Here is a 26,650-nt window from a genome sequence, read left to right on the forward strand (position 1 = left end):
ACCCGGACCGGAAGTGTCGCGGGGTGCGCTGGGCTTTGCTCAACGATCGGCAAACCCAGGTGTCGCCGCCGCCCTCGGCCGCTGCCGAGGCCTGCTGCAGCCGCCATGTCAGCCAGCGCCGTCTACGTGCTGGACCTGAAGGGCAAGGTAAGGAGAGCGTCACACCCTCTCGGTTGCCAAGCAACCGGCGGGGGCCTTGCCCGACGGAGACCCACCCTGTTGCTAGGTAGCCAGCCAATAGGACCCAGGCTGGTCTTAGGCCAGGCGACTGGTCGGCCTCACCTGAGGGATCTACCCTGTTGCTGGATAACCAGTCGGGGCCTCGGGTCCGCGAGTCGCGCCCTGTTGCTAGGTGACCAATCGGGGTCTCAGGTCCTCCAGCCTAACCTTGTTGCTAAGTAGCTGGTGGGCCGCTGCCGTTGCCAGGTAACTGGCCGCAAGTCCACCTCACCCTGGAGGGCTAGGGGCTCAGGCCTGGGTGGGTCTCAGGAAAGCCGTGTCAGTAGAGAGAATGGGCCGCTGCTGGCTTCCAAGCCTAGCCCGACAACGAAGGTTTTAGCGACCCTTGGCCGGAGGTGGCCAGGCATATCAGTGTTGGCAGACAGTGTACCCTCGGGCTGGTTCCGCCCTCTCGGACCAAGAGGCTGTGGCTACTGTTTATCGGCGAATTCTTTGTGCCAGTCCCCACAGGCATTTCCTAACGTTCGTGGTGACATTGAGTTACAAGGGTTAGGTGATCAAGGTGAGAGGTGGGGGTAGCGGCATCTTAGGCAAGAAGAAACTGAGGCAGGAAGAAGTGATGCCACCTACCTTCTCTGTCACAGAGAAATGGCAGGTCTAGTTTAACCGAGAATCATTTGTTCATCCAACTAATATTTAAGGGCACCCACCAAAGTCAGACAGGGTGCTAAACCTTGGAAAGAATAGAGTTCAAATCAGTCTCCTCTGGAACTGGCAGTCTGGTGGGACCATGGACATCAGTCTCAGCGAATACAAATAATTGTAAAATGTAATGGCAGAGCAGTGAGGATATAATAGAGAGAACCAGCCCCAACTGGAAGGGTCAGGAAGGGCCTCCTGGATGGGTGTGACAAATCAGTCTAAGATGTGAAGGAGTTGGACCTAAGGTGTGTCTCCCAGGGGTAGCTAAGAAAACTTCTTAAAGGAAAAATCTCAAAGTCCTTCAACAGTGGACCACTGCCTTCCCCTAAGTCCATCTCACTGCGGGTACCTGGCCTCTTGCATCTGAGAACACGGAGAACAGAACAAGTAGCATTTAAACAGTATGAGAGAAATGTGGTGTCGGGCAGGCGTTAGGAGTGAAGAGATGAAGTGGCTGCCCCTTCTGCCCCACTGCCCACACCCTGCACTCTCCTAAAGTTCCTTGAGTGAGTTGCTTGCCTTGGATGCCTTCCAAAGTCAATAGCTAGTGACGTCCAGGGCTGGACTTCCTTCCCCAGCCTTCTTAGAGGCAAGGAAGGACAGAGGGTACACCAGAGGCTGGGTGGGCAGTGCTCCCTGAGTTCTCGTAACAAATGTTCTTGTTTCTGCCCTGGCCACTGTGTCCCCAGAGATACCAGCAGGATGCCTGTGTCAGATCACTTAATTCCTTTGCAGATATTCAATGAGCACCAAGCATATACCAAGTCCAACACTGACCATCTCACCATAACTGCGGAGCTGAACCCCAGAGTCATCTCTGCTGTGTGACCTTGAAAAAGTGCCTTCCCTTCTCTGAGCCTCACTTTTCTCACTGGTTAAGTGAGACTTTGAGGGCATTATTGTGTGAACTTAGATGAGCAGATACATAGGGTGGCTCAGCACCAGCCATGGCTCACCCACAGTCCATGCTAGCCCCCATGCACCTCAGAGCTTAGCAGGGACAAGACTTTGAAACTGATCCAGATGGTCAGCTCTAGTTAGACACCAGGACCTGGAAAACGCCTGAGGTAATACAAGTGCCCAACCTGTTTGGGGTGGTAAAAGAAGAGGTGGTTATGAAAGTATTCTTGGAAGAGAGAGATGCTGGAACTGGGAAGGTGACCAGATGGCACCAGATGGCAGGTAGACAAGGAGGTGTTGCAATGGGCACAAGAGGCGCAGGGCCTCCTGCTAGGACTGGCAAGCAGGCAGCAAGTCCTGGGTAATGCTGGAATCTGGAGCATGGCACCAGGAGGGTTGGAAGTGATGAGGATATCCAGACAAGAGTGGGGACATAGGGGATCACTTTACTCCCAGGAGGACTCACCGTGAGGAGACAGTAGTGTGGGAGAAGCATGATCAAACCTGCCTTTCAGGAAGCTGCCTGCTGTCAGCAGCAGCCATTGTGCCCTTGTTACTCCACTCCCGCAGACCTCACGTTTGAAGAGTTTGCCTCTGGCAAAAGGCTGCATTTAATCAAAAACAAGTAATGGCACATCAAGAAATTCATGACTACCTGTCTGCCAACCAGAGCCTCAGGTCACCAAGTAAACCAACCTAGCCACACTCAGCTATAGAAAGCCCTCTGTGCGTACCTCCTCACCCTTCTCTTCCTAGCTTCTCTGTGGCATCAGACTTCGTTCTCGCACTCCTCCCATCAGGCATCTCTGGTCTCTGGGTTGCCAGTTTTGTGCCCATTTCTCTCTCTGCCCACCATCCTCTCTGTTTCCGCCCTCCCTTGGTCTGTTGGCTCCTCAGGCCCAGGCGTGCCTCCAGCACTGTCCCTTTCCCAGGCAGGCTGATTCATGTCAGTGCACCAGTGACTTAAATGTGCTCCCAAGTTCAGAGCTCTTCTCTGGACATCCGCTGGCCTCCAGGATACCGTGGGGTTCCACAGCCACCACCAACTTGCATTTCCCAGACTACACACATCAGTCACCTGGGCATCACTCTCCCTTTCTTTTCTCTTACCCACATACCCACTGCACACACACTCACCTGAACTCATGTATGGGCCAGGCTCCGTTAGGACACAGCGATGACTGATGCGGAAGTGGTCATGACTATCAAGAGATGTTAGTCCTTATTAGAAGCCACGAAACATAAATGAGGATACAAATAAATACCTAGTGGATTGGTGATGTGGGCAGTGAAGGTAAATGGGTTGGGGGAGGAGGGGACAGGATATGATCCTTGCTCTGGTTGAGAGAAGACTTCTTTAGGGGCAAGAATAGCTGTGAACGATTCAGAGACTAAGTAGATCAGGGTAGCAGCAGTGGGATGAGTCTGGGGAACATGGGTGGAGCAGCATTAGAGGGGCCATGAAGAGCCAGACAGGTCAAGAATAGTGGCGTGGTGGGGCTGCCACCTCATCGCCACCTGCCTCACTCCTGTCTTCTATCCGCAGCCTCAGCTCCGAGGCTGGCCTCTCTGCCTAACCAACATTCTCAGGTCCCCCTGTGGCTTTAGCCCCCCTGCCGCTCTAGCCCTACACCTCTACAGCTTGAAGGTCATGCCCTTGGGGCAGCCCTCGGTTCCCCCAAGCAAGCATACCAGTGTAGGAGCCCAGTTCATCTTAGCACAGCTCATCCAGGCGCAGCGCAGCGCCGCCGTTGCGGAGGGGCACGCCGCGCATGCTTGCTGAGACCAGACCTCTGCAGCCCTGCTGAGCCAAAGCAAATCAGTCACTCCCTGCCCTTTCCTTGGGGGGTCCAAGTGCCTGTGCCAGAAGCACCTCCCAATATTACATGGGGAAGGAGATGAGTTTTGGGAAACTCAGGAAGCAATAAGTAGGGAGCAGAAGTCGCCCAGCAGGGAGTGTAAACAGGGAGTTAAATCTTGACTCACTTTCATTCACTGTATGACCTCAGGCCGGTGGTGTTGCTTCTTTGGAACTTGCTGTAAAAATAATGGTTGTACCTCATGGCCAGGGTTTATGAAACAGTGTATACTCCTTGCAAGGAGAATAGAGGAAACACTGATTTGAACTAAACAGTTTAATGAGTCCCCCAACCAGGGCAGGTCCAGGTACCCGTGAGCACACCTGCTGAGTCCTGGGTCCTGAAAAGCCTCAGCAGGAGGAGGGCACAGTGTCCCTTCCACCGACCATGGGAAGAATCTAGGAAAGGAAGATTCTCTCTCTTCTGACTTAAAACAACAGAGACACCATATTTCATGACGCTACAGGTTCTGAGCAGGAGACATCCAGGTTGGTCATGTCAGTGACCAAGTCCTCCTGCTTATTGTCCTCATGAATCCCCAAGAGCTGCAGCAGCTCCAGCCAGAACTTTACCCAGGCTGGCAAAGCTCAAACCCCCTTTTTATTCCTGAATTTAAGGAAGTATAGTTTACGTGTAATAAACCACTGATTTGAAATGAACAGTTTGATGAGTTCAGCTGTTGGGTATAACAGGGAAGCCAGGGCATGCATTCTGTCCCTCCACACCTTCCTTGCAACCTGTGTCTAGCCCGTACCCAGGCAGCCATTCATGCATTTTCTGTCACCATCTCCCAGGATTTTAGGATTTTGTGTAAGTGGAATCTTGCAGGACATGCTCCCCCATCTGGTTTCTGTCTCTCGGCCCAGTGATCCTGAACTCCTCCCATGCTGCTGCCTAGGCCAGCCCTGGTTCCTTTTCACCTCTGAGCAGTGTTCTCTGGCATGAGCAGCCACAGTACATGTCTCCTTCATCTGTGGAAAGACATTGGGGTTTCCTCCAGCTAGGTCTGATTAAAATAAAGCTGCTGTGAACCTCCACGTGTAAGTCTTCATGTGGGCACGGGGCTTCTGAGTAAATACCCTATTGAGGAAATGCCAGGTTGTTAGCTAGGTTTTGCTTTCTAAGAACCTACCAAACCACAGCATAGTAGTCCCATTTTATGTCCCCATCAGCAATGGACAAGTGTTCCAGAGGCTGCACATCCAGCCCACAGGCTATGAAAGAGGCCAGGAAAGGGCTTCTCCTCTTCAGGCCATGGAGGCTCTGGTAGATGCGGGCACTCACACTCAGACACTTGGAATGGGCACCTGACACAGGCAGCAGAGCAGAGCAGGAAAGGTTCCAAGATCTGCAGAGAGCCTTCGATGCTGTTTGAACCTGATGAGTTTAAATTATGCCATCTTGACCCCTGGCCAGGGAGCTGCCCTCCTCAGACAATGCCCTGGGGATGGAGACAAACTTGAATATGCCCTTTGATGACCATTCTCAGGAGGGAGGCAAGTCTTCCCTCCACCCCTAGGCACAGGTCTGGGGGCCTCAGAGTAAACTACAGTGTCCTCTCTTCCACCCCCATGCAGGTGCTTATTTGCCGGAACTACCGTGGTGATGTGGACATGTCGGAGGTAGAACACTTTATGCCCATCCTGATGGAGAAAGAGGAGGAGGGGATGCTGTCACCCATCTTGGCGCATGGGGGTGTCCGCTTCATGTGGATCAAGCACAACAACCTGTATTGTATCCCTCTGCCAGGAGTTTGGGGACAGGGGTGGAGGGAGGCAGGGGGCTCCAGTGTAGGCACTTTCATGCACACCTGGTCCAGTCCGGGGCCAACTCAAACACAATGGGGCCTTCAGGCAGTACCCTGTCCTCTCTGAGCTCCCTCCTTCCCAGGAGACAGGCCAAGAATACACTGTTATGGAGTGTATTATCTGGCTCAGAGTCTAGAAAGCACCCTCTGTAGAGGTGATGTCTGAAGAGACCAGCATCCTCATCCAGAGGAGCGGGCACAGGGGCTCTAAATTAGCTACTGGCAGCTTTGATGAGAGGCAGCTTTGGTGAAAGGGCTGTGGGGCACTGTGGAGGGGGTGAGATGGGGGAAGGAGGTTCAGCAGTAGGTAGAACATACACTCATACCTTAAATATGTTGTGAAGTCCTGTAGTTTTAGAGGCAACACAACCAGCTTTGCATTTTCTGGAGGTCTTTGGCTGCTGAGTTGGGGCCAGACTGCAAGGAATTGGAGTGGACTTGAGGAGGTAGAGAAGAAGTGGGATCAGTACCCGAGTGGGAGGGAAACAGAGAAGGGGAGAGGTTGCCTCTCAAGCCTGCCCACAGCTCTAAGCCCCCTGCTTTCTGCCCATGTGGATACCTGGCTGAGCCAGTTTCCATCCATGAGGTCTGCATGGCATCATCCCATGGCTTTCGTCATCCCTGCCGGCACGTTTGACCTCTGGGCCACTTGCAAGCAGGGCCTGGCCTTACAGTAGGCAGCCCCATTTACACTCATCTGCAGTAGCTGTGACGGTAAGCGAGTCCTCATTGTCCCACTAACCCTCAGGAGCAAAGACCACTTCCTGCAAGACGCTAGGATCAGTTGAGCTGATGTGTGAGCATTGCACCAAGTAGACATGAGTTCTACCCCCTTCCCCATGTTCTTAGAGAAATGCAGGAGTCCTGAATCTGTTAGTAGGGGAGGGGAAGCAGGCAGCGAAAGCATCTCTTAGGAGCCATTTACAAATGCAGAATCCCAGGCTCTGAAGCCCTGGCAGCTCAGAAGTCATACTCCAAACTAACCCATCCCTAGCGACTTGCGTGCAGTGCATCATGGGGAGGTGCTAGCTAGGACCCTCAACGCCCCCCTGAGGTCTGCTCCCTGGCCATGCCTGTTTTTACACTTAACCACTGGAAGACCTGGGAGCAGCTCTGCCGAGCCCTGCTGGCACTTATAACAGAGTGGCTGTCTGTGAAACCACTCTGAGTCTGGGCCTCGGCCATCCAGTATAAGGAGGGGTGGCTGGGTGAGCTCAGAACTGTAAGGCCAGTTTCCAGGTGGGCTCCATTTCAAGTGGGCCAGGGAGGAGATAGCAATGGCTTACCTGCCTGAGTGGATGACCTCCCACCCCATCCTTGTTCCTAGTTCTGTGATTAGTGAGGGTTTTTCACTAAGGTCTGGCCCAGAGGGTCGCAGGTGCCCTCCTTAGAAAGTACCTAAGGGCAAGGTTATGGAGGAAGGAGGAGGCCAGTGTCCTTTTGGGCCCCTGTGCTGTCAAAGGATCAAGTGGGAATGGACAGATGGACATAGATGGACATAGTCTAGCCCTTGCTGTCTCCTTCCTGGAGCTCATAGCTCCGCTCTGGAGCTGGGTGGCATAGGTATGTCATAAATAGGAAGGCCAGGGAGCAAGGACCTGCAGTAAAGGAGATGGCTTTCCTGGTGACTTGAGCCCCCACCCCCAACCCCCAAGGGAGAGAGGAACCAGAAATACCCAACACAGACTGACCCCATGAAGTGGAATCCATTCCTACACCAGGAGAGTGTCCCCAGTCACCGGGTGAGTCTACTCATAGCACCCCCTCTTGCCCAACAGGAGAAAAAAATGGAGGCTTCCTTACAGAGGTTTGCTTTGGGAGTAAAGATTTGCAGGCGGAGTCAAGGTCTGCATGGGCCCTGGCTGGCAGCCCTGGCCCATCAACTTTGGAGAAGGCCAGTTGTGGCTGGGTTTTCTGTTCCCAAGAGGCCCACATCTTCTCCTCAGGCAAATGTGTTAGTCCACCTGAAGTACCCTCCCCCCATCTCCATTCTGGCTCCAACTTTGTTCAGACATCACCTCCTCAGGGCAGCTGGGTTGGCATCTCCATGCCCCCTGCTGTCCCTCTGTCTGCTGAGTGCTCCGTGAGGGGCCCCGGGACCACATCTACTTGGTAACTGCCTTATCTCTGCCCACATCTGCATGGTAACTGTGTGTCCTGGGCCATGATCGCCTAGTAACTGTCATCTCCCAGGCCTGGCTTGGCTCAGAGGCTCAGGGTGGGGGTGGCGGGGATGAGGCTCTGAGCCCTGATGGGTGAGGACACCCAAGCTCTGGAAGCTCCTTAACTGCTGCCATACAGTGGTTGCCACTTCCAAGAAGAACGCGTGTGTGTCCTTGGTGTTCTCCTTCCTCTACAAGGTGGTGCAGGTAAGCCCCACACAGGGCTCAGAGGGGGTCTGAGACCTAGTGCCCAGGCTTGGCTTTGTGCTCCCTAGACTGGCCACTGGAGGGCTGTAGGAAAGGAGTAAGGAATAGGAAAAGGGGCTCCCACTGCCCCAAGTGTGGGATTCTAAGGCGTTAGTTGCTCTCTGCCTGGTAAGGAGGAGAAAGTGAGCAGGAGCAGGTGGTACCACAGGTAGGAATGCACCCTGGGAGTGACAAGTCTGTCCCCAAGCAGCTGTAGAGCGTGGAGGGTGAGCAGCTGAGAGTCAGGTTGGGGAGCGGGAGTGACCATAAAAGGGTGGAACCAAGCTCTGCTCAGAATCTTCTTGGGGCTTTAAAAGCACAGAGGCCTGAGGCCCGCTATAGAGAGATATCCAGAGCATGGAGGTGCTGGGGCACCTGTGGTCAGGAGCACCAGGGAGGCCAGTGTGCCCAGCATAGAGTGGGTCTGAGGTCAGCAGGGTAGATGGGACTAGACATTGGGACTAGACAGGACCTAATGAGGAGTTTAGGTCATATTCGAAGTCTGTTGAAAGATGGTGGAGGACTTTAAGCGGAAGACTGACCAGACCTGATTGAAGTTAAGACAATCTTAGACTGCCATTGAAGCAAAAATATATTATTGAGCAAGTAAATATAATAAAGATTCCAGCATAACTTCCAACCAGATGCAATGAACACTCCATTGCAGGCATAATCAACAAGTTTGCTTACTTACAGCTCCTTCCCTTTCAAGATTCATGGCCAGGGCCTCAGCACTCTAATCTACAAGGTCGGGCAGCAGGCCAAGCTGGTCTGTCTCTCCAAGGCTATCCCCGAATGCCTGCATCTTTCCCCCTGGTCTTGCCCCTCTTGTCTGGGGACTTTGCCACAAATGGTTGTGTCTGCTGAAAAACGATGCTATCAGTGTAACAGATACGGAGACAATTGTGTATAAAAGGAACGCTTAGTCTTTAAACGGGTGCTCAGACCTTATGGGGCTACCCAGGTCTGGGACCTCATGCATGAGTACTAAAGCTTCTCCTGACCTCACCATTCCTGAAGTACCGCTTGTTCTTCCTCTGCCTGGGTAAAAGGCTAGAATTTATTTCTACAACACCATGAAGAGAGAAAAGTGGAAGGCAGCAAGGAATCCATGAGGAAGTTGCTGGTGGCTTCTTGAAGAGAGACAGTAGACTGGCCCCAGCAGGACTGTGGGGTTGAAGAAAGTGGAATGAGACCTGGGAGACCAGGGTAGACCCAGGATAGCTTCCATCCCTTGGTGATGCCAATGCAGCTGGCTCTGGAGCCACCTGTGCCAGTCTCAGTGGGGACAGGCTGATCTGGGTATCGAGGGTGTGAGGGCGGGAGAGCAGTGCAGTCCTCTAGGAGGCTCCAATGTGGCCAAGAAGTGATCCTTCACTCTGGAGTCCTGGCAGTGCTACATGAGATTTCAGAGTAGGGGTGGGCGGTGGTCCTGTAGTGCTGAGGACAGCAGAGCAGAGAGGATGATTCTCCTCCCTTGGGTGTTGAGCACTTCCTTTCTGTTTTGGTGACCTTCCTTCCATGTTTGTGCCAATGAAAGAGCACCTACCAAGACTGCCTATGGCATCTCCTACAAGTCCCTTTTCTGTCTCCTTCAATGTCCCTTCTTTGACCCTCTAATTTTCTGTTGAAATGGAAAGATGTGTCTGCATACACACTTGTACAGACTGGCATCTTAGGGAGGCCAGAAGAGGACCCTTGTCTTGGCCCCACAGACCATTGTCCCTTTCCTCATCACTCCTGACTCACCAGCACAGGCTGACAATTACAGTCAGAATTAAAGGGAAGCTCGGAGGTGCCCCAGGCCTGGGCATGTCTGGCAGGGAGCAGATGCAAGGCTTTTGACCTGGACCCAGATGATACATGTATGCCCCCAGCCTGGTTTCTACTCACAGGCGCCAAGTCCCCCACGAGGGCTTTGCCCTCAGCATATCACCCAGCCCAGGAATGGACAGAGGCAGTGTTGGGCCTTAGGGCATGAAGGGCAAACAAGTTTATGCAGCATTCACCCTTCACCCCTTCCCTCTCTTCTGCCCTCCACCACCCCAGGTGTTCTCAGAGTACTTCAAGGAACTGGAGGAAGAGAGTATCCGAGACAATTTTGTCATCATCTACGAGCTGCTGGATGAGCTCATGGACTTTGGCTACCCCCAGACCACTGACAGCAAAATCCTGCAGGAGTGAGTGTGGGTGGGATGGGGGGCAGACCTTGGCACCCATCTCCAGCTCATGTGGGTGTTTGCTGAGTGAAATTTCAATGAGTTGGGCAGTTGAGATGCTTCTCCACATGACATCCTTGCTTGTCTGAGCATCTCCCTGTTGCTGGGTCGTTAGCCTCCCCCCACACAGGTGCACTAAATGCCTCCTTGTCAGGGAGTACCTGCCTTTGTTTTTGCTGTCATAAATGAGGTGGTGAGAATAAATCTTCTCCGGAATCCTGCCTTCAAATAAAAGCCCATGTACTTTAAGAACTTCCTGGGAATCTCAGGCTCAGGGGAGTAAGTTACATTCACTCAATTCACTAGAAGGAGACAGTAGGCTGGCCCCAACAGCACTGTTCTCCCCACTCTTGGGGGTGCAAAGGGACACTCAGAAGCTACATAATTTTCCCATGTCTCCCCAAATGGGACCAGGGTCACTAGGTTACACTCCTGGGGGTCAGTCCCCTCTGCATGTCCCACAGAGGAGAAACCCGAGCCCACTCCATTTACTTACAGTGCTGCAGTGCTTCTTGACTGTTAAAATGAATGCTCTGTGCTCATTGTAATTTAAGTCTTGATTTTTTTTTTTTTAATATAAGCTATTCTTGCATTAAATAGCCATGGAGGAAACTAGAGTCGGCCATTTCTGGAGCCTGCTGCAGTAAGGTGCTGTTTTCAAGACTGTTAGTCCCTTAACTCTGAGTGTGGCCCCCCCAGGTACATCACTCAAGAAGGCCACAAGCTGGAAACTGGGGCCCCCCGGCCCCCGGCCACTGTCACCAACGCAGTGTCCTGGCGGTCTGAGGGCATCAAGTACCGGAAGAATGAGGTGTTCCTGGACGTCATTGAGTCTGTCAATCTTTTGGTAGGCTTCCTTTCTTTTCTGATTTTGTCTTCTCGTGATAGAAAGCATAGCGAGTAGATTTTTAAAGCTACCAAAGTGCTGAAAAATATTTAGAATCTATGTGATAGCAGGTAACAGGATTCAGTTTGGGCCACTCATTGAAACTTCATTTGCTTTTGTTCTTATTTAGAATCAATGCTTGCATTTTGCAAAAAAGAAAAAAACAAGCAGTGTGTATAGTTAGAAAGCTAAGGACACTGGTAAACACTGGACATTTACATAGTGAACAATTGGACGAAATAAAATATTTACAAAAACTAGTGGACATTAATGAACACTGCAAGGGCATTGAGGTTAAGAGGGAAGGAGAAGGGAGAAAGGAACAAAGGAATGTAAGGGATGATGGTAAGGAAAAAGTAAATAAATGAATAAATTCAAGGGAGAGCAATTTCTCTACAGTTCTAAAGTTAGAATGCTAAGGATTTGTCAGAAGACCAAGTAACTTAAGTTTCCTTGAGGACATCATTCTGTAGATATAAAAATGTGTGCTGTTTTTCTATAAAAATGAGTGTAAGATGTTCTCTTACAGCTTGTTTGGATTTTTATTTTGGGGTTGTGGGAGAATTTGTTGTCTTTTTTTTTTTTTTTTTTACTGTTTTATATGTTTGGTTTTTGGTTTCTTTTTTATTACGTAAAATTGATCTTTTTTTATGAGTTTCATTCCACTTATTTACCCCATTATCATAATCAGGATACGGAACAACTCCATTACCTCAAAGCCTCCCTTGTGCTGCCTCTTTGTCATTGCACCCTCCTACCTGTTCCTGCCTCCTGGAAACCACTGATTTAGTCTCCGTCACTATAATTTGTCTTTGAAACTGTTGAATGAGTGGAATCATAGAGTTTGTAACATTTCAAGTCCAATTTCTTTCACCTAGCATCATGCTTTTCACAGTCATCCAACTTGTTATGTGTGTCAAAAAGTTTCTTATGTTTATTTGTATGTATTTTATATTTTGAACCACACTTTTTTCATTTATCCATTGAAGGACATTTGAGTTGTTTCCAGTGTTTGGCGATTATAAATAGAGTTGCTATAAACGTTGCGTGTACAGGTTTATGTGTGGACAGAAGTTTTCATTTCTCTAGGGCAGATACCCAGGAGTGGGATTGCTGGGTCATGCGGTAAGTGTATGTTTATCTTTATAAGAAATTGCCAAACTGTCTTTCCAAAGTGGCTTCCCCATTTTTGCATTTTCACCAGCAATGGATGAGAGCTGCAGTTGCTCCCCATCCTTGATCAGTATTTTTATTTTTGCCATCCTAATAGGTATGTAGTGGTGTCTAATCATGGCTTTAATTTGCATTTTCTTAGTGGCTCATGATGTTGAACATCTCTTCATGTGCTGCTTTGCCGTTCATATATCCTCTTTGGAGAAGTGTCTCTTTGTGTCTTTGAGCATTTTTAAATTGGATCATTTGATTTCTGACTCTTGAGTTTTGAAAATTCTTTATATATTCTGAATACAAGTATTTTGTCAGATATGTGGTTCTGTCAGCTACATAAGTATTTTCTCACAGTCTGTCACTTGTCTTTATTAAAAGTGTTATTTATAGTAATACAAAACAGTTTTTAATTTTGATGAAGTCCAATTATTTATTTAATTTATTATGCTTTTGATGCCATGTCTAAGAATTCATCGGCAAACCCAAGGTCATATAAGGCATATAAGATTATATAAGTTCTTTTTGTTTTTTGCACATGGCACAATTATTTTTCTTTCTCCTTTTTTTCTTTTATTAGCACAATTTTTTGTAGTTGTTCCAACATTGTTTTTTAAGAAGACATTGTTTTTTAAGAAGTTAAAAAGTAACTCTGCTGAGTTACTTTTGCATTTTGTTAAAAATCCAGACTATATTTTTGTGAGTCTATCTGTTCTGTCCCATTCTTCTATTTATCTATTGCGTTACCAAAAGCGCAGTCTTAGTAAGTAACTTTATATAGTAAGTCTGAAAATTAGACAATGCGATTCATCTAACATTCTTCTTTTTCAATATTGTTTTAGCTATTCTAGTTCCTTTGTATAGAATTTTTGAATCAACTTGTCTATATCTACAAAAAAAAATTGCTGGGATTTTGTTTGGTGTTGTGTAAAATAACTATTGATCAACTGGGAGATAATTAATACATTTAGTATATTAAGTCTTGCAATCAATCCATGAACACAATAACTCTCTCTATGTATTTAGATCATCTTTGATGTCTTTCATCAGAATTTTATATTTTTTACCATGTATATTTCATTTTTTGGAAACTAGTATAAATTGTTGATTTTAAAATTTATTTTGTATAATTCACCAGTGAAACTATCTGTACCCAGAGATGTATTTTTTAGAATGTTTTTAACTACAGATTTCAGTTTTATAATGGTTACAGGTTATTCAGGTTTTTCTCTTTCATCTTGAGTTTTTCATTTAATGATATATTGTTTCAAGAAATGGGTCATTTCATCTAAATCAATGAGTTTACAGAAAGTGTTCTTTATATATTCCCTTACTATCTTTTTAACATCTTCAAGGTCTTTATGATCCCTTTTTCATTCTTGATTTTGGTCATTTATGTTATCTTTCTTTTTTCTTTGTCAAATGTGAGAGGGTCTTCTATTTTATTGATATTTATAAAGAAGCAGCTTTTGATTTCATTGGTTTTTCTCTCTTGTTTTCTTTTCAATTTCATTGATTTCTGCTCTTACCTCTAGTATTGCCTTCTCTTTGATTAGGATTTCTTAAGGGGGAAACTTAGCTCCTTTTCTAATATGAACATTTTACTGTTACATAATTTCTCTCTAAACTGCACTAGCTGCATCCCACATTGATATGTTGGGTTTTCATTTTTATTCGAGGTATTTTCAATTTTCCCCTTGAGACTTCATTTTTGACTCATGGATTATTTAATAAAAGTACATTTGTTTAATTTCTAAATGTGTGCAGATTTTGGGGGTTTTTTGTTATTTTTTATTGAACTCCATAAAATGTGAGAATACACTTGAATAATATCAATTCTTTAAAGTTTGTTAAGGCTTATTTTAATGACCCAGAATACTGACTATCTTAGTGAATGGTCCATGTGCAGTTGGAAAAATATGTATATTCTGCTGCACTGGGTGGAATATTCTGTAAATACCAATTAAATTCAGTTGGTGGATGGTTTTATTCAAATTTTCTAGCAATTCTTGTCAGTTTTTGTCTACTACTTACATGTGTTACTGACAGAGGAATGATTTAAAATCTCTAGCATCATTTGAATTTGTTCATGTCTTTGTTTCACATGCTTAGAAGCCTTGCTTTCTGGCACAAACACATTTTCATACTTTCTTGGATGAATTGACCCTTTTATCATTATATAATGTCTCTCTTTATCCCTGGTAATTATTTTGCTCAGAAGTCTATTTTTCCATTAATACTGTCATTCCAGAATTCTTTTGATTAGTGTTTACCTAGTTTGTCTATTTTTAAAAAATACTTTTACTTTTAACCTAATCTATGTCATATTTGGAGTGAAGTTCTTGTAGACAGTATATAACAGGGCCATTTTTTAAATCCACCCTGATAGTTTCTATTTTTGGCTTTTTATACTTACTGTAACTATTAATTTGCTTGGATTAAGTTTTACTCTTTTATTTTTTTTTTCCCCCATCTGTTTTTCATTCCTTTGTTATCCTTTTCCTATTTTTCCCGGGGCTATTTAAACAATCCTAGTTTCCCATATAATTTTTTTCATTGTGATTTTGACTCTCTCTTTGCATAGTTTTTTTTTTTTTAATGATTGTGATAAAATAAACACTTTTCATTATTTTGCACTTTTTCAATATTATTTTTCCACATCAGTTGGAATTTAGAAATTACTACCCTATGCCTGGGAAGCCTGCTTTTTGCACCCCAGTCATTACTTCCACTCCCAGTTTCTTCAACACTTCCCTGTATATTCATCCGCTGTATATATACATTGAAAAACCCCAGCAGGCAGTGTTTAATTTTTGCTTTCAAATTTTTGTTGTCAACTCAGGAGGAGAAAAGTCTACTGTGTTTACCCCAGATATTTACCATTTGTGTTGCTCTTCCTTTATGACTTTCCAGATTTCCTTTTGCTATCATTTCCCTTCCATCTGAGAAGCTTCTTTTCACAATTTTTCTGAAACACATCAATTGACTACAAATTCCTTTAATTTTCCTTCATTTAAGAATGTTTTTACTTCACTTTATTCCTGAAGGAAATATTCACTGGATAGTGAATTCTGGGTTGATAATTTTCTTTCAACACCTTAAAAATGTGTTGTGTTCTTCGGGGCTCTATGGTTTCTGATGAGAAGCAGTCGCTCAAATCCTTATTCCTCTATGATGTTTTTCTCTGCTTTTGGGATTTTTGCATTGTCTTTAGTTTTTAGCAATTAGATTATGATGTATCTAGTTATGGGTATCTGTTTGGGATTGGTTGAGCTTCTTAAATCTGTGTTTTATATCTTCACCAAACTTGGGACATTTGCAGTCATTATTTCTTCAAATATATTGTCATCTTTTCCTCTCTCTTCTCTTATGGTCTTCAGCAACATGAATGTTAGACCATATTATCTATCCATATTATCTACGGCTCCCTGCGGCTCTGTTCACTTATTCTTTCTTCCTCTCTCTTTAGATAATTTCTATTGACCTGTTTTTAAGTTCACAAACCCTTTTCTACATTCTCTCCACTCTGCTATTAAGCTCATCTAGTGAGTTTTTAAGTTCAGTTACTGTATTTTTCACTTCTAAAATTTGCATTTGGTTTTTATTTTTACCGATTTCTATTTTAACATTTGTTGCAAGAGTATTTGCAATTTTTTCTCACATCTGTTTAAAGTATTTGTCAGATAATCCCCATCTGTGTCAATGCTGGCATCGACCAATTGTATTTTCCTTGTGAGCTGAAATTTTCATGTTCTCTGTAGACTGAGTAATTTTAGCATATGTCCTAGACTTTTTTGACATTACATTATAAGAGTCTAGGTCTTATTTAAATTATATGGAAAACATTTTTGTTTTAGCTGGCAGTGACCTGGTTAGACTCAGGCCACAAATTCCAACCACCAATCTGTGGGCCATGAATGAGTTCAGTTTTCAAAGCTTTCGCGCCATTTGCTATTTGAGTCTATCCTAGGTGTGCCCAACCCTGTGGTCAGCTAGGACGGGGCAGTTTGGTTGTCAAGGCCTTTGGCATGATAATTAGGATCACATCCCATGCATGCCAAGTTCTAGAGAGCTCAGGAGACAACAGTTTTTGGGGGTTGCTTCCCTGAATTCTTCACTTGCTACTATCTCCCTGGTACTTTCTGGTTCCCTGGGGCTTCCCTTATTGGTTCTGTGACCCAAAACTTGAGGCTCTAGATCCCCATTCTGTCATGCTTATCTGCAGTTGGACCCAAATCCTGGGTTTTCCCCACCTTCTCAGAACAGCAGTTATATTGCATGTGGCCTGGGAAGTGAGAGAATAGAAAAAAGGGGGAAATGAGGGGCTTCCCATCCTCCCTCTATGTGCCTGGACTTCCCCTTCTGGCCATGGAGCCTGGGCAGCCTGCTCTCTGCACCCCAGTCCTTACTTCGACTTCCAGTTTCTTCAACACTTCCCTGTGGGGGAGTGGCATTGCTAATTCCATTGATCCCAGATCCACCTGTTATGCTTCCCAGTCTTCTGAAATCCTGCCCAGCTTTCTTGATTGTATTCAGTGGCAGAAAGGCCAGGTACAGGCCACTCCATCCTGCCTGCCTCCACATCAGGGATTGCCTCATTTCCTGATGTCTAGGGGCATTTGGCACTTAATTGTGTCCATTTCACAGTTACAGATGGTGCAGAAATGAGTGTGTTTGTTCATCCCTGCATGAATTTGGGCATTTCCTTTACCCGGAGGGCTCAGTTTTTAAGACAAAGAGTTGCTTAGTCACAGTGCTTTTCCAAAAGGGTCTCTCAGTGTGGACTTAATGTCTTTGCCTTACTACTTTTTAAGTTATCAGATGAGACAGTGGTCTTGATAACCAGTTTCCCTTTTGCCTCAGGACCTTGAGCTGAATTGTTGACTGAGCCCAGAACATGGCTCTAGTGTGTCCTTGGGGGTAGCAAATCCTGGAAAATAACTTATAAATAGCTTTGTGAGAAGTACTAGGAGTTTGAGGCACCCATGCTCACAGCTGTGCCCAAAGGCAACCTGGTCTTCTTTGTAGGCTAGCACAAGGCGGGTGTGGATGTGCCAGGCATGTGAGAACAGCACATTCCTTAGTGTGATTGCAGAGCTGGCAGTAAAATCTACATTAGCCTCCAGATTCTAGAGTCTGGAAGCAATGGAGGGTTTGAACAATTGATCATTTGGCAAACATCTCTTCTGCTCCCACCCTGGGGAAGCACTGACTCTGAACCACTGAACACTCTTTGGCAGAGAAGGCCAGTTGCTCCTGGTTCTGTCTACAGGGCCAAGATTAGCCTGTGGGCTGTGGGCTCTTCACTCTATGTCCTTGAGTTTCTAGTGTTGGTGACCTCACATGGTCAGTTGCAGAGAACCATGGAGACTTGTCTCCCTATGGGGTAGATAACCAGCCCTTCAGAAAAGGGGATCTGGGGCAGTCACTGTTGGAGGGAGCATGGAGGGCCCATTGCAGTCAGGCAGCTGGGAGTGGCAGCCAGTCAGACCACGACATTGAGAGCCTCCAGGCTGTGCCCTTGTGCACCCAACAGTGAGCATCCCAACTCCATCTCTCACTACAGGGGCACAGAGGCAGGCTGGCAAGGGGCAGGGGAGCAGGCAGTGGCTGTGCACTGTGGATCAGGGAGCTGCCTGCTAGGTAAGGGCAGTGAGAGGCTATAGTAGACAGAGAGACATGAGCGATGGAAAATGTCAGCAGACCCTGCAGGATCCTCGCTGCCCTGTTCTGTGCCTATCTCAGGGCGTCAGCCACTCACTGGTGCTTCAGTCCCCTTCCTTCGGGCGTACAGTGATCTCCTGTGTCCAGAGTTAATTCTGGACACTCAAGTCAAAGATAAGACAGATTGTTCTGCTTCTTCACAGAAGCGAGAAACCTATGCCCTCCCCAACATTAGCATGGAGCATGGCCAGCACCTCCTTCGCACAGTCTTGGGGTTTGCCCATCCCTTCTGTGATTTATAATGACATTCACAGATGTATCCAGTTTGCATGAGATACGGATACCAAGTCAAGCACTGCCCACAGATTGTATGTGTTTAGGTATATGTGTTATTCTGGATCAGTGATTATCAGACTTCAGGACAACCCTGGGGAGCAGAGAGGGGTCAAAGGCCCAGAAAGTTCATCTTTAACAAGCCCTAGAGAATGTGTGACAGGTGCCTCCCCAGGCCCCGCTGGAGAAACAGAGCTCTTAAGACAAGCCATTCTGGTCTGCTCTGAGAGAGCCTAGCCTGGTGGATGAGCAGCCTCTATAGCATCCATCCCCTCCAGGTGGCAGGCCCACTATCTCAGGGGATATGAATGAGCCCCATAGTGTGGGGGCTTCTCAGAGGGAGTGGTGCATGAGGGAGCCCTCAGAGGGATTCCAGGCCCAGTGAAGGAGGGAGGAACCTAGTGAAGCCTGAGACCTGGGAGGGTGTGGCCCACAGTGTCTACCTCACTGACCCTGGCACGAAGGCCAGATGGGAGAGATGTGAGGCTCCCCAATCTCAGGGGAGGGTGAGATGAGCATCAAGAGATTATGGGTGGCCAGGAGGGTCACGAGCATGGTGGGCTAGTCAAGGGGCCTCCCCTCATGGCTGCTCCACCACCCCCAGGTCAGTGCCAATGGCAATGTCCTGCGCAGCGAGATCGTGGGCTCCATCAAGATGCGGGTCTTCCTCTCAGGCATGCCTGAGCTGCGCCTGGGCCTCAACGACAAGGTCCTCTTCGACAACACAGGCCGTGAGTATCCAGGCAGCACTGCGCCTGTGGACAGAGGGCCTCACCCCTCAGATGAGAGCTAAGGGATCACATGAATCACAAGCCCTTGGAAGAGAAAGGTTTCACATTGCTTGCAAGACAACTGTGAAAAATAACACCAGCAGAACCAGAAAACTTGGGAGTAAAAAGCCCAAAGTCAGGTCATGGGGTAGGCAGGGAGTGGCCCCAGGCTAGGCCTCTCTCCCTTGCTGGGCCTCAGCCATAGGGTCTAGGCTGTGTTCAGACTCTGACAAGTTGGCCTGGATGTGGCAATTCTGTGGCAGGACAGGGAGCAGAGAGGCCTGAGGGGCCCTGGGTTGCTGGGACTCCATATTTGCAAGCTGGGCCACCAGAGGTGGAGCCGTGTCTGCCTCACAATAGTTAGATCAACAGTGGCAGTGGGGGCTTCTCAGGCCTAGCGGAGCAGCCCCCTCCCAATTGGGTGGGAAACCAAACAAGACCCAAAGGAAACTGTCCTGAGCAGCAGTGCTGGCTAGGCTTGGGTGAACCAAGCCAACCAGCTCTGCTCTCAGGGGCCACACCAGTGGGACTCTGGGCACATGCCCATATCAGTATACGACAGGTACCCCAGATTGTGAGAGGAGTCAGCTGGTTCAGAACCCAGCCCCCCTGGTGTTCTCACACATTGGGATCTGCCTTCCTGACCCCTCCCCTTTAGGTGGCAAAAGCAAGTCGGTGGAGCTGGAAGATGTGAAGTTCCACCAATGCGTGCGACTCTCGCGCTTTGAGAATGACCGCACCATCTCTTTCATCCCACCTGATGGAGAGTTCGAGCTCATGTCTTACCGCCTCAACACCCACGTGAGTGTTCCCTGAGCAGTTCCTCCCCAGTGAGTGGCTGCCTCCTCCCTGTATGTGAGAGCTGTCCTGATTCAGAGTGAGTCTCACAGCCTCCAGGTGAGGCCAAGGGCCACAACCCTTTCCCCGTCCTGCACCCCTTGAAGGTCCTTGCAGGTCCCTGCTATTTTAGGCTTAGTGCTCTGCCCCATCCAGACAACAGTGCTCTGGGCCTCACTTTCCCCTCTGTAATTCAGGGCGTGACCCCATCTTCACTGTCCCCTACAGGTCAAGCCATTGATATGGATCGAGTCCGTGATTGAAAAGCATTCCCACAGCCGCATTGAATACATGATCAAGGTGTGTGCAGCCTGCATGTCGTGTCACCCTAGGGGCATGGGCACAGTGGTCGGGGAGCAGATGCCTGCCTGGTGAGAACATGCTGGTGTCTCTGGCCTATCCAGGACCTTAGGAGGAGGTAGGGGAGGAGACGTATGCCAGGACCTCTGTGATCCCCATCCTGGAGGGTGAGCCCAGGACAGAGAGGAGACACAGGGACTAGGGGGCTCCCTCCTGCCATTCGTTAAACCTGTCTAGCCCAGACCAGCCTGGGGATGCATAGCACTGTCCCAGGATGCAAGAACTGGGCCAGAGGGAGGTATGGGAACCCCAAAGACCAAGGGCACATGAGGGCAGAGACAGAACTTCAGAAGTCAGGCACAGGGAGAAGCTCGGATTTGAAGGCATGGGCAGCACCTGGAGAAATCAGGGTCGTGTACCAGATCAGGCTGAGGGATACATGGCCCTTGTGGGGGCGTGGTGGGTGGGGGCCATCCCACCTTCGCCCTCTACAACCTTGGCTGCACTGGCCTTTTCTCCAGGCCAAGAGCCAATTCAAGCGGAGGTCAACAGCCAACAATGTGGAGATCCACATCCCTGTTCCCAACGATGCTGATTCACCCAAGTTCAAGACGACAGTGGGGAGTGTCAAGTGGGTCCCTGAAAACAGCGAGATTGTGTGGTCCATCAAGTCCTTCCCGGTGAGCACCCAAGTTGGCTGGGACCCCTTCCAGACTTCTTTTTTTTTTTTTTTTTTAAGATTTATTTATACAAGCACTGGGTACAGTCAGAAGCGCGGGAGGGTGAGAGAATTCACCAGAGCCAGAGGGGAGAGGAGAGCAGAGCAGGCAGACTGACGAAGTACACTGCTGAGGGGAGCAGCAGGTGGCAGGAGAGGTCTACGCACCATGTGGGACCCTCACCCATGGCCAGGGATCGAACCAGTGCTGCAGAGGCTGCGGGCAGCTTCACAACCCAGCGCTCAACTGCTGCGCCACTGGGGAGGCCCCCCTTCCAGACTTCTGGCCCCACCCACAGGCTCCCTTTGCCTATCACAGTGCTGTGAGATGACCTTTATGTATAAACTAGTTTTTCAGCATCAGGACTGCTTTCCCTCACTTTTGCTCTCTTAACGCATCACATCCTTGAGGCCAAGTGCCTTCAGTTTCAGGAAAGCAGAAGCTTCCTGCCTTGCCAGCTCCTCACTGGTGACTGCCTAGCTTGTGGTCAGGGATTTGAGCTCTGAAGTCTGGGTTTGCAGTGGTCATGCTCCAAGAGGCAGAGGGTGGTGTATGCCCGAGCTGGTGCCTGATATCTGAGGGGCATTTGCATTCCTTTCTCGCAGGCTTTGGTAGCTGTCTCTTGCTTGTTTTTCTGTCTGTTTGGTCATTTTCTTTGTTTCCCAGAGCTCTTGATACAAGGGCAAGATTTTCTTCTTATATAAGGAGATTTTCTTTGAGCTAAGTTGCAGATTGTTCTCATCAGTTTAGGGTTTGTCTTTTGACTTTATTTCTGGTGGTTTTTTGCTATGTAACCTTTTCTGGTTGATTCTTTGTTTTACTGTTATTGTTTAAAATAGTTAGATTTCTCAATCTTTTCCTTTTATTGTAGCTGGATCTTAGTCATGCTTTGAAAGGCTTCCCTATTCCTGGTTATAAAGAAATCCACCCATGTTTCCTTCTAGAACTTGTGCAGTAGTACTTTTCACCTTAGATTTTGGATCCTTTCAAAGCAGACTGGGATGAGATACAGATCCAATTTTATCTTTTTCCAAATGACTGTCCAGCTTTCTGACATCATGTACAAAAAATGTCCATCCTTTCCCAGTGGTTTGAAATATATGTCTAATAAGTATGAAATGTTCATGCAACATTCTGTTTCTATCTCTGCACCAAGGCCACCTTTTAACCAGAAGGTTTACTCTGTGTTTTAACATCTAGTAGACCAACCCTAGCCCCACCCTAGCCATCCCCCAACCCTATTGCTTATTTTTTCCCTGACAAGTCTTGCTTGTTTCATTTTCTTTATGAATTTTGGAATCAGTTTGCCCTAAATTTATAAGTTTGCTGGGAAGACTTAACACTTTATGGGACTGAGTTGTCCTGCCAGTAGCCTTGTGCCTCTGTCACACTGTGCCTTTGAGGACTGTTAGGACATTTACCTTGTATATTTCATGTGAGCTTTCCCATTGTTGTAAAAAAAAAAAATACTTTCATTGAAGCACAGCATGCAAAAAGTACACCAATTTAAGGTGTACAACTCACTGAATCTCCTCAGTGAACACATCTGTGTATCTGGGGCCAAATATAAGCCACAGAGCACTCTCCTCACCCCCAGAGCACCAAGGCTCCCCACCGGCTGCCTCCATTTCTCATTAAGATTACTTTTAAGTCAGCGTAAATGGGTCTTATATTTCATTGTCTTCTAACAAGTCACTAATGTTTCTGTGGCAATTTTATATGCTGGTACTTTTATTGGATTTCCAAGTTTGCAACAGTTTTTCTTTCTATTCTTGTGAGTTTTCAGATCTTCTCTCTTACTATTTGCAACCAGATACAGTTTTCCTTTTTCCTCTTCTGCTTCTGGGCTCTGGCAGCAGAGTGCTTCAGGGCTGCGAGGGGTGTGGGGGTTCCTAGCCTAGCCTGTACCTGACGCCACCAGGTGGCGTCACCCTCTGGACTGCATGCTCAGTCCAGTCTGACCTGTGTTTTTAGCATAGGTGGGCAGTGAATTTAGCCAAGTGCCTCTTCAGTGTCTGTCAGTTCATATCTTTTATTTGGGATGGATCCAAACTATCCATGCATTCGGGTTAGTATCACCTGATAATGTTTTCTTTTGGATGCACTATTGAATTCTGGTGGTTAATGTTGTATGTAGGATTTATTTGTTCTTATTCATAACTGAGATTGATTTTTTTTTTTGGTACAGTCTCTATCAGGTATCAATCTTAGACCCATTTCATAATTTTTTTTGTCTCCCTTTCCTGACCTCTAAGTCTTTCTCATTAACTGGAGAATTAAACCCTGTTATAGGGACATGACTATGTGAGGCGATCTGGGGGGCTATTCTCTGCGTGTCCTTCCTTCCATTTCCCTTCTGTCTTCATGAGGCTCAGGTTTGTTCTGCTTACTGTTTCCTGCAAGGCTGATGGAGCTAAGTTTATTCCCTGCCACCTGCTTTGTCACTGGAACCACATTATTGTTCTTTCATATCCCAGCATCTTCACTCAGCACATGGTTCCTCACTCACTGACACGCGCCCTCTTTCGCCTTCCTTCCCAAGGCCAGTCAGTCTCATTTTCCTTGAAGCAACTAGTCTTCTCTCTTGGGAGTTTCTGAAACTTTCTCTTGATCCTTAGCACTCCATGATTTTCCCCAGAATGGCCCCCTGCCTGCCCGTGAGGCTTATTAGGGTAGCTGAGCACTGTGTGATCCCAGGTTTCACAGGACAGGGCTCAGGCCAGGCTGGCAGCCTGGGCTTCTCCAAGGCAGCTGTTGGTCGAGCTGGGCTGGGACCGCAGCTTGACAACATCCACTCTTGTTCACTCCCCAGGGTGGCAAGGAGTACCTGATGCGGGCACACTTTGGCCTCCCCAGTGTAGAGGCAGAAGACAAGGAGGGCAAGCCCCCAATCAGTGTCAAGTTTGAGATCCCCTATTTCACTACCTCTGGCATCCAGGTGAGTACAACCGGGCTGCAGGCCCGGAGCAGACATGGACAAGCCAGGGGACCCTCACAGGGACTTGGTCTGGGCTCAGACAGCTGCTGGTGGCACACATCAATGTGCAGCAGTCTTGGGATTTACCATGCTGCTCCAGCTCTGCCCCAGCTCTGCCCCTCTGCACAGGCAGCAGGGCCTGATGGAAAGAGGCCTGCACCCATCTTCTCAGACCCAATTCTGTGCTTCAGCTCAAGCTCAGGGACACATTTGCCCATAAATTGGAGCTGAACCTCTGATGTCCATACACTTTTGGGGCCCATTTTCCTAACTACCTCCTCAGAAAATCTGTGGGGAGAGGAGAACGCCAGCCCTACTCCAGAATCTGCTAGAGGGCCATATATATAGGCCTACATCCCAGCTCTCCACCATGTCTTCTAGAAGTGGCTCTGTCTCCCAGGACTTCTCTCTGCCCCCCACCAGGCTATGCTCACTCACTCTTCCTCAAGCCTCTTGCACCCAGTACGCCATGGCAGGGGTCATTATGGGGGAAATCAGGAGGGAGGGAGCTTGTGTGTGTTCAGGGTCCTGGTACCTGTGCCCCAGGTGCGCTATCTGAAGATCATCGAGAAGAGCGGCTACCAGGCCCTCCCTTGGGTCCGCTACATCACTCAGAATGGAGGTGCGTACAGCCCGCACTGTGGGTGGGTAGGAGGCATTGCTGAGAGAGGGTTTCCCTTGGCCTGTGCCACTGCCCCCAGGTGGGGGTCAGGGAGTGCCTGAAGGGTCTGGCAGGTGGGTGGGCCTCCCTGGTGAAAAACAGATCCTGGACCGTCTCTCCATCTCCTAGATTACCAGCTCCGCACCCAGTGAAGGACCATGGCCAACACCCGGCCCTGGCACCGGGACTCCTGGTGGAAGCACCAGGAGGAAGCTCCTGCCAAGTATGCCAAAGGAGGGGGTACCCACCTGGCTTCGCCCAGGGACCCCTCCTTCTCGGGGTACAACTGCTCTGCGTTGCCACTCTCGCTCCAAAGTCCTTCTTCCAGAAAGGCTTGTTTTTGAGAAGTCTGTCTCATTGCTCCCTTGAGTCTGTTTTGGGGAAAGGGAATGAAATGCTTCCCTCTTAGAAGTAAAATAGAGCCTGTGTTGTTTAGCCTCCTGGGCACCAGAAAGTCTGAGAAATGCTCCCCAGACCTCTGACTGCTCATGGCATCTCTTCACCAAGGATGGTAGCCCCCTTGGCACAGGCAGTGCCGCCATGTTGTCACCATTCTGTTGAACTTTGTGGGCTTGAATGTATCTGGATTTTGTCTTGTTTATTTGTAACTGTTTATGTGACCCTCACTGTCCACGCTCCCACCCCTCTCCTGAAGCACTTGGGCAGCACTTATGAGGGCAGGCCCCCCCCTCCTCACCTTCCACCCGTCAGCGGCCACCCCATCTGTTGGGCCAACACCTGCGCTTCCTTGGTGCCACTGTTCTGGGGGTTCCTGGCCTGGACCTACAGGCTTCCTTCCACAGGGTGCCTTCCCAGGCTAGCCCGTGCCACATGCTGCTGTCACTCAGCCACATCAGTGTTCCCCCAACCCAGGAGGTGGGGTTCAGCCAGGCACTGGCCCTGGAGGGTGGGGGGCACATGTTATCCACGTCTATGTTCTTGCCATGATTACATTAAATTCCATTCATTAACGTGCTGCCTGCCTTTTCTCTGATGCGCCGCCCACAGGCTTATCCTGGTTGACCAAGGAGCAGGTATGTGGTTCGCCTGGCTCCATCACCAGCCTGCATGTAGCCCCATATGGTGGTGCCACCCTGGAGGTTCATGAACCCACCCTGACCTTCCAGGTGGTAAAATCCCCCACCTGACTTGTATTCACGCAGGAGTTAGCAGACTGCTGCCGAACCCACAGAGGTACAGGCAGTGTGTGGGCAGGAGGTGCCCTGTCTTCCCACCACAGCACCTGCATTCATTCCTGTACCCCATCTTCCCACTGCAGTACTTACCCCACTGCCCCCTAATGCTAGTGGTCCTGCACCACCCACCCCCTCACACTTTCAAGGGCTGTGCTCCCCTTCTCTCCCATGTTACCCTGAACCCTCTGATACCTACCTTTTGCTGCCTACACCCACATCATCTGTAGCCAGTCCTCATGGCCTCCCTCTAGAAACCCTGGGTCTGAACACATTTTCTGTCCTCAGTGCTGCCCCTGGAGGCCAGGCTCCAGGTACCAGAGCTCCTGGGGCAGAGAGTCAACTGCAGTGCACAGCAGGGCTCTCTTTGGGACTAGAAATACACAGAAGTTGGCAAAATAAAAAGTACACAACATAAAGCAGGGCCTGAACAAGAGGGGATGCAGGAGACATGGTGTGAGCGGCTCAGGCAGTGCTCTCGGGAACCAGGGCTTAGCTCTGAGGATCAGGGCGAGGGTGGGACTCAGGCCTGTGGACACACTGCATAAGGCTAGGTCCCTGGAGGGCCATCATTTTCCCACACTAGAAAAGCAGGTGGGGCAAGTTAACGCCCTCCAGTCCTGGTGATGGAAGGCATTGTTTGCTTTCTTGGCTGGTAGAGAAATTCTCTACCCCTGATGTCCTATAACCACTGGTTAGAGAGGTGAAGTGAATGCTACCTACACAGTGTGGAAATGCCAGAGCCAAGACACTACTGAGAACCTCCCTGAGGGACACAACTCCAAGGTCCTTGCATGCAGGGACACCCTGAACCAGAGTGCACACCTGGAGATGACAAAGCACACAGCGAGTCCACAGGCAGCATAGACAGGATCTCACTCTCATACCTTATTATTAGAGCATTACCAGATGTGTTGATGGGCAGTGAATACACCAGGTATTAGTGAACAAATGGAGCTGCAGAGCATGTTAATGCTGCTAGGAGTTGTGTAAATGCATGTAACCACTATTTTAATGGGCAAACTCAGCAAAGTTAACATTGTGTTTCCTGCAGAGTGTCAGTGCTGTCCC

The 26,650-nt window shown here is 48.4% G+C and overlaps 1 protein-coding gene across 3 annotated transcripts; it reads left to right on the plus strand.

Annotated features, from left to right (window-relative positions):
- On the plus strand, nucleotides 1-25,383 carry AP1M1 (adaptor related protein complex 1 subunit mu 1). 3 transcript variants are annotated; one of them, XM_037506074.2, is made up of 13 exons: nucleotides 1-147; nucleotides 5,219-5,375; nucleotides 7,750-7,817; nucleotides 9,906-10,036; nucleotides 10,775-10,922; nucleotides 12,051-12,086; nucleotides 18,727-18,853; nucleotides 19,551-19,693; nucleotides 19,958-20,029; nucleotides 20,551-20,709; nucleotides 23,561-23,686; nucleotides 24,272-24,347; nucleotides 24,516-25,383. In XM_037506074.2, exons 1-13 carry the CDS (start codon nucleotides 106-108, stop codon nucleotides 24,536-24,538), a joined length of 1,308 nt encoding a protein of 435 aa, XP_037361971.1. In that variant the 5' UTR covers nucleotides 1-105; the 3' UTR covers nucleotides 24,539-25,383. The 3 variants fall into 3 exon arrangements, with proteins under 3 accessions (XP_037361971.1, XP_037361970.1, XP_054549313.1); XM_054693338.1 differs by lacking the exon at nucleotides 1-147 and adding an exon at nucleotides 1,535-1,949; XM_037506073.2 differs by lacking the exon at nucleotides 12,051-12,086 and having other exon boundaries at nucleotides 63-147; nucleotides 24,516-25,382.
- The last annotated feature ends 1,267 nt before the right edge of the window (nucleotides 25,384-26,650 follow it).

Source organism: Talpa occidentalis, unplaced genomic scaffold (assembly GCF_014898055.3).
Source record: "Talpa occidentalis isolate TD23 unplaced genomic scaffold, MPIMG_talOcc4v2.1 talOcc4.12, whole genome shotgun sequence".
Classification (NCBI taxonomy): domain Eukaryota; kingdom Metazoa; phylum Chordata; class Mammalia; order Eulipotyphla; family Talpidae; genus Talpa; species Talpa occidentalis.

What these genes read in the sequence shown, in the direction of transcription:
- AP1M1 (XM_037506074.2), top strand. Translation starts at nt 106, where the DNA reads ATGTCAGCCAGCGCCGTCTACGTGCTGGACCTGAAGGGCAAG. An exon ending in CCTCTTCGACAACACAGGCC is followed by an intron (nt 18,854 to 19,550) that starts GTGAGTATCCAG and finishes CCTCCCCTTTAG; the next exon opens with GTGGCAAAAGCAAGTCGGTG. An exon ending in GCATTGAATACATGATCAAG is followed by an intron (nt 20,030 to 20,550) that starts GTGTGTGCAGCC and finishes CCTTTTCTCCAG; the next exon opens with GCCAAGAGCCAATTCAAGCG.